Here is a 17,194-nt window from a genome sequence, read left to right as displayed (position 1 = left end):
GTTGGTGCCCACACGGGACATGCAGGTTGTGTTTGGCCAAGTGTGTGTTTGACTAAATGTTTCTCCTGAGACTTTCTACTTTCCATATTGTTCACCCTGGTTATTAGCAGAAGGTAATCATTTTAAATTGGGGGCTTTATAATTTTTTTCACAAATGGTAAGTGAAATGCTATGGAATAAATGTGATTTACGTGTAGTGCCCAAATTAAGCTCAAATATTAAGATCAAGTTGTACTTGCTTGCTTTTCTTGCTCTTGGCATGACACATAATGCTGAGAGGCTTGGTACAAATTATTAATCTGTTTTGTTTTGTTGTTCAGAATATTAAGAAATATTCTCTTGTAGTATTTGAATACCTATGTTTAATAGTTTTAAGTTTTATATTAATCCTGAAATGCTAGGATTCTATGGTTTCCAACAACTGTAACCTTTGTGAATTCACGCCATCTCCTTGGTTCCCCATTTCCTCACTAGTACAATATGGTGAAGGAGGTAGAAGAATGGGCTCTGGAGATAGACTGCTTGGATTCAAAGTATTTATTGCCTAGACTCTGCTCTCATATGTAATCCATTAACTGTATGGATATCAGGAAATACAGGCAATGAGTCAGGGAAACCAAGCTCAAGAGGATATGGTTTGTGGTGCTCGAGTCAAGTTGGTTAAATTTTTCTTTACTGTCTGTGCATAGATAACTTTGCTCAAGTGACAGTGAGGTATATTAGAAAGAATTAATTTGCTGGGATCAAAAGAGTTAATAGAGTTCTTGAAGTAGTGCCTGGCACTACTGCTGTTAGCTGTTACTGTTATTTTATTATCCTGCCAGTTGCTGGTCTTTCAGCTCGTTAGTGCTGGGATCAGCTATCTCTTCCTTCTGAGCAGATTCTGCAGTAATATAATAACTGAGTGTGTAGCATCATAATCTGTTGCCCGGGAGAAGGGAGGCTGTTGTCACAACCTTGCCTTCACAAATTTAGTTCCTGTTCAAACCAGGAAACAGATGGACAAATCTCCTGTGTCAACCTGGAGAGCATCAGTAATTAGCAAATAGAGTCAGGACAGTTATGACAATCTTCTGAAGAGAAATTGATTTGTTGGGTTTTCCATTTGATACGGAAAAAATCTGGTGGGTTTTTCTTGGGCAAAGTATTGCTTCAAAGGTGGGGAGAGGGTGCAGTTCGAAGTGGGGAGAGCCCTGATCATTGTGATGAAAGCGTTTTCTAATTGTGGGAAAAAATGGGAGTTGCCCCTGAAAGCCTTTAGTGGTGAGGAAGACAAAGATTTGTTCAAGAATCCAATTCATACATTAGGTAATAATGAACATAGTTTGTGTGATACAAAATCTTAAACCTAGAAGACGAGGAGGGACCACAGGGTCATCTGAATCACCATTCTGCTTCTGCAGAGAAGAGTGCCAGTGTCCTCTAAGACATGTGCATCTTTATACTTACTACTGAAGAAATTTCTCAAGTAAAGCTTTAACTATTCTGGTAGCTGTGTCAATGACAGCATTCCACTGACTGTTCAGAACCGCTGGGTGGAAAGTATGCAGTCACTGGTGGCCCAAACTAGGTGAACTCAAATACTAGTTATACCCTTTAGGTGAGTGACCTTGGTTGTGTCATGTAATTTCTGTGGGTCTGTTTCTCCATCTGTTATAGGGAGATAATGTCTCACAGGACTGAAATGAGGATTGGGTGAAAAAATGTGTATAAAATACCTAGGTTATAGTATGTACTAAATAAACAGTAATTAGTATTATCCAAGATGAGCTTAACCCATTTATGTGATTAAGGGATGCTGGAAAAAGATCTCTTTTCCATCCAGATATTGCCACCATACTGCAGAAGATTTTCCAGTTCAATGGCTTATTGCTTGAGATTTTATTAGTTAACAAACACCTATTTTATTTTTTTCATAAATATTTTATTTTATTTGACCATGGAAGTTTATCAGTATATATTTGACTATGTCCTCAACCAATATAACTACAAATGAGGTCCAGCAATGCCATTCCAACCGCATGATTTTAAAAAATTTATCCTGACATGGTGCCTAGACATTTTCTCCCACAAATTAGCCCCACTCCTAAGGATCAAGCAAGGTTGGAGATGGTCTTTGGAGAATATGGTCTTGACCATGGGCTCAAATCTCAGGTAGAGTTGGTTTTTTTTTTTTTTTTTTTACCATCTTCATTGGAGTATAATTGCTTTACAATGGTTTGTTAGTTTCTGCTTTATAACAAAGTGAATCAGTTATACATATATTCCCATATCTTTTCCCTCTTGTATCTCCGTCCCTCCCACCCTCCCTATCCCACCCCTCCAGGTGGTCACGAACCACCTAGCTGATCTCCCTGTGCTATGCGGCTGCTTCCCACTAGCTATCTATTTTACGTTTGGTAGTGTATATATGTCCATGCCTCTCTCTCACTTTGGCACAGCTTACCCTTCCCCCTCCCCATATCCTCAAGTCCATGCTCTAGTAGGTCTGTGTCTTTATTCCCGTCTTACCCCTAGGTTCTTCATGACCTTTTTTTTCCCCTTAGATTCCATATATATGTGTTAGCATACAGTTTACGTTTTTCTCTTTCTGACTTACTTCACTCTGTATGACAGACTCTAGGTCCATCCACCTCACTACAAATAACTCAATTTCGTTTCTTTTTATGGCTGAGTAATATTCCATTGTATATATGTGCCACATCTTCTTTATCCATTTATCTGTTGATGGACATTTAGGTTGCTTCCATGTCCTGGCTATTGTAAATAGAGCTGCAATGAACATTTTGGTACATGACTCTTTTTGAATTATGGTTTTCTCAGGGTATATGCCCAATAGTGGGATAGCTGGGTCATATGGTAGTTCTATTTGTAGTTTTATAAGGAACCTCCATACTGTTCTCCATAGTGGCTGTATCAATTTACATTCCCACCAGCAGTGCAAGAGGGTTCCCTTTTCTCCACACCCTCTCCAGCATTTATTGTTTCTAGATTTTTTGATGATGGCCATTCTGACCAGTGTGAGATGATATCTCACTGTAGTTTTGACTTGCATTTCTCTAATGATTAATGATGTTGAGCATTCTTTCATGTGTCTGTTGGCAGTCTGTATATCTTCTTTGGAGAAATCTCTATTTAGGTCTTCTGCCCAGTTTTGGATTGGGTTGTTTGTTATTGAGCTGCATGAGCTGCTTGTAAATTTTGGAGATTAATCCTTTGTCAGTTGCTTCATTGGCAAATATTTTCTCCCATTCTGAGGGTTGTCTTTTGGTCTTGTTTATGGTTTCCTTTGCTGTGCAAAAGCTTTTAAGTTTCATTAGGTCCCATTTTTTTTTATTCATTCAAAATCAAATCTTTATTAAGTCTCCATTGCATCAGAAGTCTTTCCCACTCTTCATTTCTTTTTTTTAACACCTTTATTGGAATATAATTGCTTTACAATGGTGTGTTAGTTTCTGCTTTATAACAAAGCAAATCATTTATACATATACACATGTTCCCATATCTCTTCCCTCCTGCGTCTCCCTCCCTCCCACCCTCCCTATCCCACCCCACTAGGCAGTCACAAACCACCTAGCTGATCTCCCTGTACTACGCGGCTGCTTCCCACTAGCTATCCACTTTACGCTTGGTAGTGTATATATGTCCATGCCACTCTCTCACCTCATCACAGCCTCCCCTCCCCCTCCCCATATCCTCAAGTCCATGCTCTAGTAGGTCTGTGTCTTTATTCCCGTCTCACCCCTAGGTTCTTTATGACCTTTTTTTTTTCTTAGATTCCATATATATGTGTTAGCATACAGTTTACGTTTTTCTCTTTCTGACTTACTTCACTCTGTATGACAGACTCTAGGTCCATCCACCTCACCATAAATAACTCAATTTCGTTTCTTTTTATGGCTGAGTAATATTCCATTGTATATATGTGCCACATCTTCTTTATCCATTCATCTGTTGATGGACACTTAGGTTGCTTCCATGTCCTGGCTATTGTAAATAGAGCTGCAATGAACATTTTGGTACATGACTCTTTTTGAATTATGGTTTTCTCAGGGTATATGCCCAGTAGTGGGATTGCTGGGTCGTATGGTAGTTCTATTTGTAGATTTTTAAGAAACCTCCATACTGTTCTGCATAGTGGCTCTATCAATTTACATTCCCACCAACAGTGAAAGTGTTCCCTTTTCTCCACACCCTCTCCAGCATTTATTGTTTCTAGATTTTTTGATGATGGCCATTCTGACCAGTGTGAGATGATATCTCACTGTAGTTTTGATTTGCATTTCTCTAATGATTAATGATATTGAGCATTCTTTCATGTGTCTGTTGGCAATCTGTATATCTTCTTTGGAGAAATCTCTATTTAGGTCTTCGGCCCAGTTTTGGATTGGGTTGTTTGTTTTTTTGTTATTGAGCTGCATGAGCTGCTTGTAAATTTTGGAGATTAATCCTTTGTCAGTTGCTTCGTTTCCAAATATTTTCTCCCATTCTGAGGGTTGTCTTTTCGTCTTGTTTATGGTTTCCTTTGCTGTGCAAAAGGTTTGAAGTTTCATTAGGTGCCATTTGTTTATTTTTGTTTTTATTTCCATTCCTCTAGGAAGTGGGTCAAAAAGGATCTTGCTGTGATTTATGTCATACACTGTTCTGCCTATGTTTTCCTCTAAGAGTTTGATAGTGTCTGACCTTACACTTAGGTCTTTAATCCATTTTGAGTTTATTTTTGTGTATGGTGTTAGGGAGTATTCTAATTCATACTTTTACATGTACCTGTCCAGTTTTCCCAGCACCACTTATCGAAGAGACTGTCTTTTCTCCACTGTATGTTCTTGCCTCCTTTATCAAAGATAAGGTGACCATATGTGCATGGGTTTATCTCTGGGCTTTCTATCCTGTTCCATTGATCTATATTTCTGTTTTTGTGCCAGTACCATACTGTCTTGTTTACTGTAGCTTTGTAGTATAGTCTGAATTCAGGGAGCCTGATTCCTCAAGCTCCATTTTTCGTTCTCAAGATTGCTTGACTCTTCGGGGTCTTTTGTGTTTCCATACAAATTGTGAAATATTTTGTTCTAGTTCTGTGAAAAATGCCAGCGGTAGTTTGATAGGGATTGCATTGAATCTGTAAATTGCTTTGGGTAGTAGAGTCATTTTCACAATGTTGATTCTTCCAATCCAAGAATATGGTGTATCTCTCCATCGATTTGTATCATCTTTAATTTCTTTCATCAGTGTCTTATAATTTTCTGCATACAGGTCTTTTGTCTCCTTAGGTAGGTTTATTCCTAAATATTTTATTCTTTTTGTTGCAATGGTAAATGGGAGTGTTTTCTTAATTTCACTTTCAGATTTTTCATCATTAGTGTATGAGAATGCCAGAGATTTCTGTGCATTAATTTCGTATCCTGCTACTTTACCAAATTCGTTGATTAGCGCTAGTAGTTTTCTAGTAGCATCTTTAGGATTCTCTATGTATAGTATCATGTCATCTGCAAACAGTGACAGCTTTACTTCTTCTTTTCTGATTTGGATTCCTTTTATTTCTTTTTCTTCTTTGACTGCTGTGACTAGAACTTCCAAAACTATGTTGAATAAGAGTGGTGAGAAAAAAAAAAAAGAGTGGTGAGAGTGGTCAACCTTGTCTTGTTCCTGATCTTAGTGGAAATGGTTTCAGTTTTTCACCATTGACGACGATATTGGCTGCAAGTTTGTCATATATGGCCGTTATTATGTTGAGGAAAGTTCCCTCTATGCCTACTTTCTGGAGCGTTTTTATCATAAATGGGTGTTGAATTTTGTCAAAAGCTTTCTCTGCATCTATTGAGATGATCATATGGTTTTTCTCCTTCAATTTGTTAATATGGTGTATCACGTTGATTGATTTGCGTTTATTGAAGAATCCTTGCATTCCTGGAATAAACCCCACTGGATCGTGGTGTATGATCTTTTTAATGTACTGTTGGATTCTGTTTGCTAGTATTTTGTTGAGGATTTTTGCATCTATGTTCATCAGTGATAATTGGCCTGTCGTTTTCTTTCTTTGTGACATCTTTGTCTGGTTTTGGTATCAGGGTGATGGTGGCCTCGTAGAATGAGTTTGGGAGTGTTCCTCCCTCTGCTGTATTTTGGAAGACTTTGAGAAGGATAGGTCAAACACCTATTTTAAAAGGCAAGTGATCTTATTAGGCCTGCTGTTTACTATAATAGTGGTGGACTGACTAATGAGTTCTCTCTAAAAAAAAAAATCCCCTGATTTGTAGCATTTGCTGACTTCCTATCCAGTCTGAAATTTCTGAGTGTTTGAGTCACCTCTAGCAAGCCTGTACCAGCCAGTTTCAACACGCCATTACAACTGCCGCCTCTTTGTGAAATAATTCGAGGAGGTTGCTTCTCTATTACTATCTAGTTGAGAACAGCAGTTTGCAGAATTGAGAGATTTGTTGCAGGAAAAAAGTTGGAAAAGTGATTTTTTTTTTTCTTTTGGGGAATAATTAGGGAGTTGGGTATGTGGGAAGACAACCAAGATGAACTGCATATACTTGACAGTGGTGTCTGTACTAGATCTGTGTCTAGCCCCAGCCTGGAAGTGGATATTTTAGCTCTCTGGTCAGCTTTACGGTAATGGTGATGATGGTGATGGTGATAGTGATCACTGTAATGGTGGGGGTGATGTGATAATGCTAATGGTGGTGAAGGCGATGGTGTGATGTGTGTTTTAGTTGAAGGAGCACTGGATCAGTACTCCTGGTTTCGGGTTCCAGTCTCATGCCCTGGCATTTTTTAGCTGAATGACCTTGATCCAGTCATATATGGAAAATGAGGATAATATTTTCTTAAATAGTTATGATGATGGGAAGCCAAAATTGGAGAATACACACAAGTGCTTCATACACTGGGGAGTGCTATATCAATGTAAAGAAGCATCATCATCAAAAAGCAGTTACAAAGTGCTAATTCTATGTAACCTGGCACCTTGTGCTATAAAAGAAGAGTCACAGACACAGCACAATTTCAGACTTGTATGTATATAGTAGAATTGATTCATGACTCCTGCATATAAATAGACTGTTATAATGTTATTGTCTTAGGAAGGGATCTTTTTTTTTTTTTTTTTTTTAAACATCTTTATTGGGGTATAATTGCTTTACAATGGTGTGTTAGTTTCTGCTTTACAACAAAGTGAATCAGCTATACATATACATATGTTCCCATATGTCTTCCCTCTTGCGTCTCCCTCCCTCCCACTCTCCCCATCCCACCCTTCCAGGCTGTCACAAAGCACCGAGCTAATATCCCTGTGCCTTGCGGCTGCTTCCCCCCAGCTATCTACCTTACTACGTTTGTTAGTGTGTATATGTCCATGACTCTCTCGCCCTGTCAAAACTCACCCTTCCCCCTCCCCATATCCTTAAGTCCGTTCTCCAGTAGGTCTGCGTCTTTATTCCTATCTTACCCCTAGGTTCTTCATGACATTTTTTTCCCTTAAATTCCATATATATGTGTTAGCATACGGTATTTGTCTTTTTCTTTCTGACTTACTTCACTCTGTATGACAGATTCTAGGTCTATCCATCTCATTACAAATAGCTCAATTTCATTTCTTTTTAAGGCTGAGTAATATTCCATTGTGTATATGTGCCACATCTTCTTTATCCATTCATCCGATGATGGGCGCTTAGGTTGTTTCCATGTCCTGGCTATTGTAAATAGAGCTGCAATGAACATTTTGGTACATGACTCTCTTTGAATTTTGGTTTTCTCAGGGTATATGCCAAGTAGTGGGATTGCTGGGTCATATGGTAATTCTATTTGTAGTTTTTTAAGGAACCTCCATACTGTTCTCCACAGTGGCTGAACCAATTCACATTCCCACCAGCAGTGCAAGAGTGTCCCCTTTTCTCCACACCCTCTCCAGCATTTATTGTTTCTTGATTTTTTGATGATGGCCATTCTGACTGGTGTGAGATGATATCTCATTGTAGTTTTGATTTGCATTTCTCTAATGATTAATGATGTTGAGCATTCTTTCATGTGTTTGTTGGCATTCCGTATATCTTCTTTGGAGAAATGTCTATTTAGGTCTTCTGCCCATTTTTGGATGGGGTTGTTTGTTTTTTTGATATTGAGCTGCATGAGCTGCTTGTAAATTTTGGAGATTAATCCTTTGTCAGTTGCTTCATTTGCAAATGTTTTCTCCCATTCTGAGGGTTGTCTTTTGGTCTTGGTTATGGTTTCCTTTGCTGTGCAAAAGCTTTGAAGTTTCATTAGGTCCCATTTGTTTATTTTTGTTTTTATTTCCATTACTCTAGGAGGTGGGTCAGAAAGGATCTTGCTGTGATTTATGTCATAGAGTGTTCTTCCTATGTTTTCTTCTAAGAGTTTGATAGTTTCTGGCCTTACATTTAGGTCTTTAATCCATTTTGAGCTTATTTTTGTGTATGGAGTTAGGGAGTGATCTAATCTCATACTTTTACATGTACCTGTCCAGTTTTCCCAGCACCATTTATTGAAGAGGCTGTCCTTTCTCCACTGTACATTCCTGCCTCCTTTATCAAAGATAAGGTGTCCATATGTGCGTGGGTTTATCTCTGGGCTTTCTATCCTGTTCCACTGATCTATCTTTCTGTTTTTGTGCCAGTATTAGGAAGGGATCTTAAACAATGATCTGAATCCATCTCTCCAGAAGCCAAGGCCCAGAGAGGTAAAAATATCTTATTCCTTTATTGACCATCCATTATGTGATAGGAGCTCTAGAATGTATCATGGAAGAGACGTACATAGATAACATGGGTGGTCTTTGCCTATAAGGAGATGATAATCTTGTAGTTGTAACAAAGCCAGGTCAAGGACTCAGGACATTGAACCCTAGCTAATGCTAGCAGTTGAGCAGAGTCACTAGTGAATTCACTTGGTTTATTTCTGGTTATATTTCTGTTCCCATAAGGTCAATAGTAAAGGGAAGTGCATTTGGATTTCTATGAATTTTTTCACACAAAGGGCTGGGGCTCAGCCAATATTTTCATATACTGAAACTTCACTTTCTTATAGAGTCTCAATTAAGTGAATAAATTGTCTTGAAAATAGAAATGTAAATGAAATCAGAAATGTTAGAGCTAATAATTGTTTTACTTTGCTGTTCTTAAATGTACACCCTCAATAGGAGTCAAATATGTGGGCTTCGCTGGTGGCGCAGTGGTTGAGAGTCCGCCTGCCGATGCAGGGGACACGGGTTCGTGCCCCGGTCCGGGAAGATCCCACATGCCGTGGAGCGGCTGGGCCCGTGAGCCATGGCCGCTGAGCCTGCGCGTCCAGAGCCTGTGCTCCGCAACGGGAGAGGCCACAACAGTGAGAAGCCCGCGTACCGCAAAAAAAAAAAAAAAAAAAAAGTGTTTTGAGAGAAGCCTGGGGAGATGAAATACAGTTCTAGGTCTGCTCCTTTCACCAGTCTCATTCCATTATGAAAGACAAGTTGCTCTACATATTTGAGTCTCAGGTCCTGCATTTGAAAAACAGGGATAATAATAAAATCTACATAGTATTGCAATAGGAATTATGTGAGATGATGTGTACACAGCACTTAGTCTGCCGTGTAATAGATACTAATTCTTACTGTTTTGCCATCACATCACCAGTCTCACTGTGCTGCAACGCCCACTAAAATCGTTCCAGCAGTGCTGCCATTTCCCCAGGACTCATCCATGCTGATTATGACGACAGTCCCAGTTCCCCAGTAATTAACTCTGTCCTGTTTTGGAATCATATTTGTCTGTCCTTTGTTGTTTGTCTGGCTGTTCTTGGGCCTTGGCTTTTCAGCCCTATCTTGTTTGAAGGGAGACAAAAATACTGTTTCTGCTTTTACCTGCCCTGATCCTCAACACCCCCTAGCTACGTGGGCCACCCGATACAGGCAGACCTCACTTTAGTGTGCTTCGCAGATACTGTGTTTTTTACAGATTGAAGCTTTGTGGCAACCCTGCGTTGAGCAAGTCTGTCAGCACCACTTTTCCAACAGCATTGGCTCACTTTGTGTCTCTGCGTCACATTTTGGTAATTCTTGCAATATTCCAAACATTTTCATTATTATTATATTTGTTATGGTGATCTGTGATCTTTGATGTAACTATTGGAATTGGGGGGGGCGGTCCACAGACCACGCGCACATAAGATGGCAAACTTAATGATGAATATTGAGTGTTCTGACTGCTCCACCAATAGGATGTTCCCCATCTCTCTCCCTCTCCTCCAGCCTCCCTATTCCCTGAGACACAACAGTATTGAAATCAGGCCAGTTAATAACCCTACAGTGTCTTCTGAGTGTTCAAGTGAAAGGAAGAGTCACATGTCTCTCACTTTAAATCAAAAGCTAGAAATGATTAAGCTTAGCGAGGAAGGCATGTTGAAAGCTGAGACAGGCTGAAAGCTGGGCCTCTTACATCAAACAGTTAGTCAAGTTGTGAGCGCAAGGGAAAAGTTCTTGAAGGAAATAAAAAGTGCTAATTCAGTGAGCACACAAATGGTAAGAAAGTGAAACAGCTTTATTGCTGATGTGGAGAAAGTTTCAGTGGTCTGGATAGAAGATCAAACCAGCCACAACATTCCCTTAAACCAAAGCCTAATCCAGGCAAAGCCCTGATTCTATTCAGTGTTATGAAGGCTGAGAGAGGTGAGGAAGCTGCAGAAGAAAAGTCTGAAGCCAGCAGAGGCTGGTTCATGAGGTTTGCGGAAAGAAGCCGTCTCCATAACATCAAAAGTGCCAGGTGACGAAGCAAGTGCTGATGGAGAAGCTGCAGCAAGTTACCCAGAGGATCTAGCTGAGATAATTCATGATGGTAGCTACACTAAACAACAGATTTTCAATGTAGATGAAACAGCCTTCTATTGGAAGAAGATACCCCCCAGGACTTCCATAGCTAGAGAAGAGAAGTCAATGCCTGGCTTCAAAGCTTCAAAGCACAGGCTGACTCTCTTGTTAGGGGCTAATGCACCTGGTGACTAAAAGTTGAAGCCAGTGCTCGTTTACCATTGTGAAAATCCCAGGGCCCTTAGAAATTATGCTAAATCTACTCTACATGCGCTCTATAAATGGAATAACGAAGCCTGGATGACAGCACATCTGTTTACAACATGGTTCACTGGATATTTTAAGCCCACTGTTGAGGCCTACTGCTCAGAAAAAGATTCCTTTTAAAATATTACTGCCCATTGACAATGCACCTAGTCACTCAAGAGCTCTGATGGAGATGTATAAGAAGATTAATGTTGTTTTCATGCCTGCTAACACAACATCCATTCCTCAGCCCGTGGATCAAGGAGTAATTTAGACTTTCAAGTCGTATTATTTAAGAAATACACTTCATAAAGCTACAGCTACCATAGATAGTGATTCCTGTCGTGGATCTGGGCAGAGTCAGTCAAAAACCTTCTGGAAAGGATTCACCATTGTAGATGCCATTAAGAACATTCATGATTCATAGGAAGGGGTCCAAATATCAACATTCACAGGAGTTAGGAAGAAGTTGATTCCAATCATCACGGATGACTCTGAGGGGTTCAAGGCTTAAGTGGAGGAAGCAGCTGCAGATGTGGTGGAAAAAGCAAGAAAACTAGAACTAGAAGTGGAGCCTGAAGATGTGACTGAATCGTTACAATCCCATGAGAAAACCTTGACAAATGAGGAGTTGCTTCTTATGGACGAGCCAAAAAAGTGGTTTCTTGAGATGGAATCTACTCCTAGTGAAGATGCTGCGAAGATGGTCGAAATGACACCCAGGGATTTAAAATATGACATTAACTTAGTTGATAAAGCAGCGGCAGGGTTTGAGAGGATTGACTCCAATTTTGAAAGAAGTTCTCCTGTGGGCAAAATGCTATCAAACAGCATTGCATGTTACATACAGAGAAATCATTCATGAAAGGGGGTCAGTCGATGCAGCAAACATCACTTTTGTCTAATTTTAAGTAATTGCCACACCCACCCAGCCTTCAGCCACCACCCTGGTCAGCAGCCATCGACGTCAAGGCAAGACCCTCCACTAACAGAAAGGTTCCAATTCGCTGAAGGCTTAGATGATGGTTAGCATTTTTTATCTCCAAAATATTTTTAAATTAAGGTATGTACTGTGATTTTTTTTTTAGACATAATGCTGTTGCACATTTAATAGACTACAGTGTAGTGTGGCTCGCTTTATTGCAGTTGAACCAAACCTGCTGTATCTCCAAGGTATGCCTGTACTTTTTTGGTCCCCTCTTTTGCCCATCTTCTCTCTGGATTTATGAGAAATAGCCACACTAAGGCTTCTAAGAGCTAGTTTCAGGTGTTTTAGTCACGGGGTTTTTTTTGTTTTGTTTTGTTTTTAATCCTCTTCCTGAACCACCTGACATGCAGGAACAGCGGAAGTCATTAACACTCATTTTTATTTTTCAGGAAAAAGAATTCATGTTTTTAGCAGAACATCAAATCAGAATGATCCAGAAAGATAGTTAAGTTTTATTATACTTAGAGCAATGTGCAGGCAGTGGCTGAGTTTATTACAGGACACACTATGAAATGTGACAAAGGGCTGTATTACTGTTAGATAACCTTTGAACTTCTTATCATGTCCACCAGCCAGCAAGTTACTGACACTGCAGTTTGTGAAGCCTGGCAGTGCCAAGACTGTGAACAACTAGATCTAAGGTCACAAAAAAATAACATGTACCTAATTTGTCATGGACACGGCTCTCGTTTTGATAAATTTCCACAGCGATTTTGCTCAGAATCTTTTTGATTAAGAAATCCTTCTTGTAAAGAAGAGAAACTTGTCCTCATCCATCTGCATCTTCCTTTTTTGTTCTTCCCCATTCCTTGTGATGCCTGGTGGATTATTTTTCCTTTGTGGTTGGCGGGGGGAGGGGAGGCAGGATTTCTTGTCATGATCTGCAAGTGTCCAGCTCTCTGCAATTTTTCTTCTAATTCTGTAAAAACATTTTTTTTAACTGAAGAAACTGGCAAATGAACACTGGCAACCATTACTTCTAAGACTGCTGTTGCATTGCCACCTACTTCAGAAAGCTCCATCCACAAGGATTTTTGTAATATGAGTTTCATAGTTACATACACAAATTTCAGGGTAAAACTTGACTGTCAGAAACCTGTTTATTTCTATGGAGAATTATTATTCACTCCAAGCTCAACGAGGAGTGACTTGGGGAGAAATTGCGTGAGCTAGGCATTTTTTTTTTCTTTTTTTTTTTTGAGCTAGGCATTTTTGATGATAATTTATAAATATACATTTGTCGCTAGGGTGTCATTCTTACTGAAACATCACTCTCTTTTATAATCCATGAAAAGGAGGGGAGGATGAGTGAAATTTGGAGTTTTTCTTTTTTATTGAGCCCTTTCTTTTCACTTTAGGACAAGAACTGTATCCCTTCCAACACATAGTAGGCACTCAACATAGTTATTGAATGAATGTTGGATACTATGAATGGAAGTGATGTGTTCGATGGTTATAGAATGTCAGTTGTCTTTGCTTTCTGGACGACGTGGAAAGTGACGAGATACCCCTGTCTACAGGAGGAGGGGCCAAAGAATTCTAGTCCTCTGATAGGTGATTTCACCTGGCTGGAGGACCTTCTCATCACAGGAAATTGTATGCCTACTCCAACTGGCACTGATCGTTGACCGCTGATGCTTGGAATGGACAGTGCAGTATCTTCACCCTGAGGAAGGGAAAACACAGCAGCCTGTCCTTACCTAGGTCTCTGGGACTACAACCCACCGACTTCCACTCCTAGCGTTGGGCCTGTAGTGATACATTTTGACATTTGACAGTGGCATGCACAATGGCAAAATACTTTCAAGTGATGACAGTGGGATCTACAGTATTGAAATGCTACTTTACTTTTCTTTATAAACTCCACCTATTTGAAATTATCTAATAAACCATCAGTGAAGCCTGGCAAAATCTGTACTCACTCCTAATTCTTAAGGTGTGAAAATGAGTACTTTCCTCCATCCATTTGAAAAAATATTCAAGAAATATCACGTGTACATTCCCTTCCTTCCTTCCTCCCTTCCTCCGTCCCTTCCTCCCTTCTTCCCTTCCTTCCCTCTTTCTTTCTCTTTCTTCTGATAGATCCCATTCAAAATCTACCTTGGGCTGCTGTCTGAGTAACTTTGCCTACAGCATTAGTCCATCCATTCTTCCATCCAGTTGTTTGTTCCATCACCCAACTACCGTCCAATCATCCATCCACCCATTCATCCATCCATCTATTAATTCACCATCCAGCCAACCAGTCATTGATCTACGTTCATTGATCCATCCATTTATCTGTCTAACTAGCTCGCCAGCTACTCATGTGTCTGTCCATCCAACTCTAAGCACATTAGTTGAGTGCCTACTCTAGGCTGTCAGCTGTTTTACAAAATATCTTTTAATTTGGAGTTGTCTGATTAGTTCTTCCTGAGAAATTCAGGTCAAAACAATTTGGTGATGGTGTAGGGCAGGAACACAGGACACAGAATTTTATTTTAAAAAATATATATCTTCTCGGTGCATCACGTCCAGAGGCACTTGTCAGTTTGTCTCGGTGATATTCACCAAATTTCTCCCTTTACAAAAAACAGATGTCTCTTTATAATTAGTACATTGCTTGCAGGGGTGTTACACTGAGACCCTGTGAGTATGCTATTCCTTAGTCATCTCCCACTCAGTGGCTTAGTATCCATTGAGGAGCCTCATCAGAACCAATTATAATTATTTGGTGATTTTCTGTTCTGCTGCACCTGCTATATGGCTTGTCATTCTTTTGTAAACAAGAGCTCGCTCTTTCCTCTGCCTTCCTCCACCATACTCTTTAAAGCGCTTTGAAATGAGCTCTCATGGAGGACTAATAGGGACCTCTACCTTGATCATCTTTGGGGCAGCTTCACCACCTCCTCACCCACTAGAAATTCACGAAGTTTCTAAGGGACTTCCATAGCGGTGGAAGTCCATCCTGGTCACCACAGCAATGTCCACCATCCCAGCCATGCGGTCCACTCAGGTCTGCCTCTTTGAAGTTTCTACAGATTTCTGGAACAAGAGAATCTTTGACAAGTCCGGGAGCCTCATGCCTAACATCATGCCTCCATGGTGCCCCAACATCTAACTTGTGATAATCCTGAGGGAAGCTCTTCTGCCCTCTGATTGCCTAGAGGTACTCACATCTCTTCTCTCCCCCACCTCTATGATATCAAGCACAACTGGCTCAGTGTCTTGGCCTTTCACAAAGGACAGGAAGAATGTTTGAATTCAAGGCTACATTTTCCCACACTCCAGGGAAAGATTAAGGATCTGGTTACCACTTGGATTGGGGTAGCAGGGTCTTTAAAGGGTCTGAGCATGAACAACTTAAAAATTTACCTGTTAAATGGAGTTTTTTGGAATGACCTGGGATTATAGCTATGAGTTGTAATTAGTAAAATGTGTTCGGAGTTCCAAAAACCTGACTTAACAAACGAATACAACTGTTTTGTAATGAGTAGAGCCAAGGAATGATACCTGCAGTTTACAATGGTTACATCCTTTCTACAAAGTAATGTGAGTTTGCTTCTCGGTATCTCATTTCAACCTGATTTTTACCTAACATTTGCAGACCATTAATTTGTCAAATCTTGTGAGAGGAATTTATTACTTTTTTAAATTCAATTTTTGTGAAGTTCTCCTAGAGCTAAAATTTTTAACTTGCCAATTTACCATATGTTTTCCTCACATTCCTTCATGCAGTTTGTGTGTGTGAATGTACATATGTACATGTGTGTGTATACAAACATTCATTCATACAAATATATGTATTCATTCATATACATATATATAATCCATGCAGACTTCTGATCTTGATAGCATCTTTTCACCTCATCAACTCTTTATGATCTTTGAAATTTACTTGAAAATACACAATGTCATCTATTTTCCCCATCATTCTAGGGTTCCTCTTCCCTTTCCTGATCTCCATGTTTGTACAGAAGACCATCCTTTCTCTTCCTAGATCCCAATCATTCTTTTTATGTGCATTTAGGAAGAACAGAGGACCTTCTGAAATGGAAGACACTGAAGATAAATGGGAAAACACAGTCAAAATTGAAAACGGCATCCCCTGCGATCCCCTGGACATGAAGGGAGGGCACGTTAATGATGCCTTTGTGACAGAGGATGAGCGGCTCACCCCACTCTGAAGCGCTGCTGTTTTCTTTCCCTGAAACTCAACACTTGTTTCTGTGCAACTGCTGAACATCACAATTCATTGAGGGAAGATTATATATTTTGTGTCACCATTCTTCTTTTGTAAGAAATTTTGAATGTGCATGCAATTGAAAGGCAATGAATTATACCCATGAAGACCGTTGGAATAATAAGCTGATGACTATCCAGAATATTCTAAAATATTTCTCTGACGGCACAATGTGTAAGTGCAGGCATGTGGCATTTGTAGTTACTGATTTTAAAATGCATTAGTATTTAAGCGTTTCCAGCAATAAGGTCAGGCCAGTATATATATATCACACTTTAAAGACCTAAGAAAAAATACTTTTCCAGTGGAGAATGCCTATAATATGGTGTCCAAATCATTAAAAATGGATCCTTTTTGAATATCATTTATATCACTCTGTATATGACAAGATAAGCAAGAAGAACAAGTAATTACTGTAAATGGGTTGGATAAAAATGGGCGTGTTGATATACAAGGTGGAATTTGATCCTGTTATCATACCAACAGTTGCTTATATATATTTTCTGACTATCAGTCTCTAATAGGGCATCTGTATTCATTGATTATTTCTGCCGTTTGTAGAAGTACAATCTATTCTAACTTAATAAAGTGCTAATCATCTCTTTTAAAGTGACTGATTGTAGTCTGCAATTTATTTCCACACGGTGGAACATAGTAAGCCTTATTTTTATGTTATGTTTAATCTGCTCTCCAGTCCTAGAAATGAATTATTTTTGTTGTGTGTATCCCTGCTTGAAGACTGTAGTTTTTAGACTTGATTTTACTTTCAGGTAGGCCATGTATCATTCTAAATTCTAATAATAATTATTATACATGTATTAATAGAAGGAACATATGCAGCTCAATCTCCCACTGCTATCACCCATAGTTGGTGTTCCGGCAGTAGTCTCTAACTCACTTCCCCGCCTCCAGTGGATACAAACTCTAAGAGGGGTAGTGG

The 17,194-nt window shown here is 39.6% G+C and overlaps 1 protein-coding gene across 1 annotated transcript in view; it reads left to right on the top strand.

Annotated features, from left to right (window-relative positions):
- Positions 1-16,860, top strand: part of CLTRN (collectrin, amino acid transport regulator) — a 40,585-nt gene extending 23,725 nt beyond the window's left edge. The window contains exon 6 of the mRNA XM_065901244.1: positions 16,042-16,860. Within this exon, the coding sequence (XP_065757316.1) occupies positions 16,042-16,198 (157 nt within the window). The 3' untranslated portion in view covers positions 16,199-16,860. The remainder of the gene's footprint in view (positions 1-16,041) is intronic.
- The last annotated feature ends 334 nt before the right edge of the window (positions 16,861-17,194 follow it).

Source organism: Phocoena phocoena, chromosome X (assembly GCF_963924675.1).
Source record: "Phocoena phocoena chromosome X, mPhoPho1.1, whole genome shotgun sequence".
Lineage (NCBI taxonomy): Eukaryota > Metazoa > Chordata > Mammalia > Artiodactyla > Phocoenidae > Phocoena > Phocoena phocoena.
The sequence above is the reverse complement of the archived record's forward strand: the minus strand, read 5'-3'. Positions and strand labels throughout refer to the sequence as shown.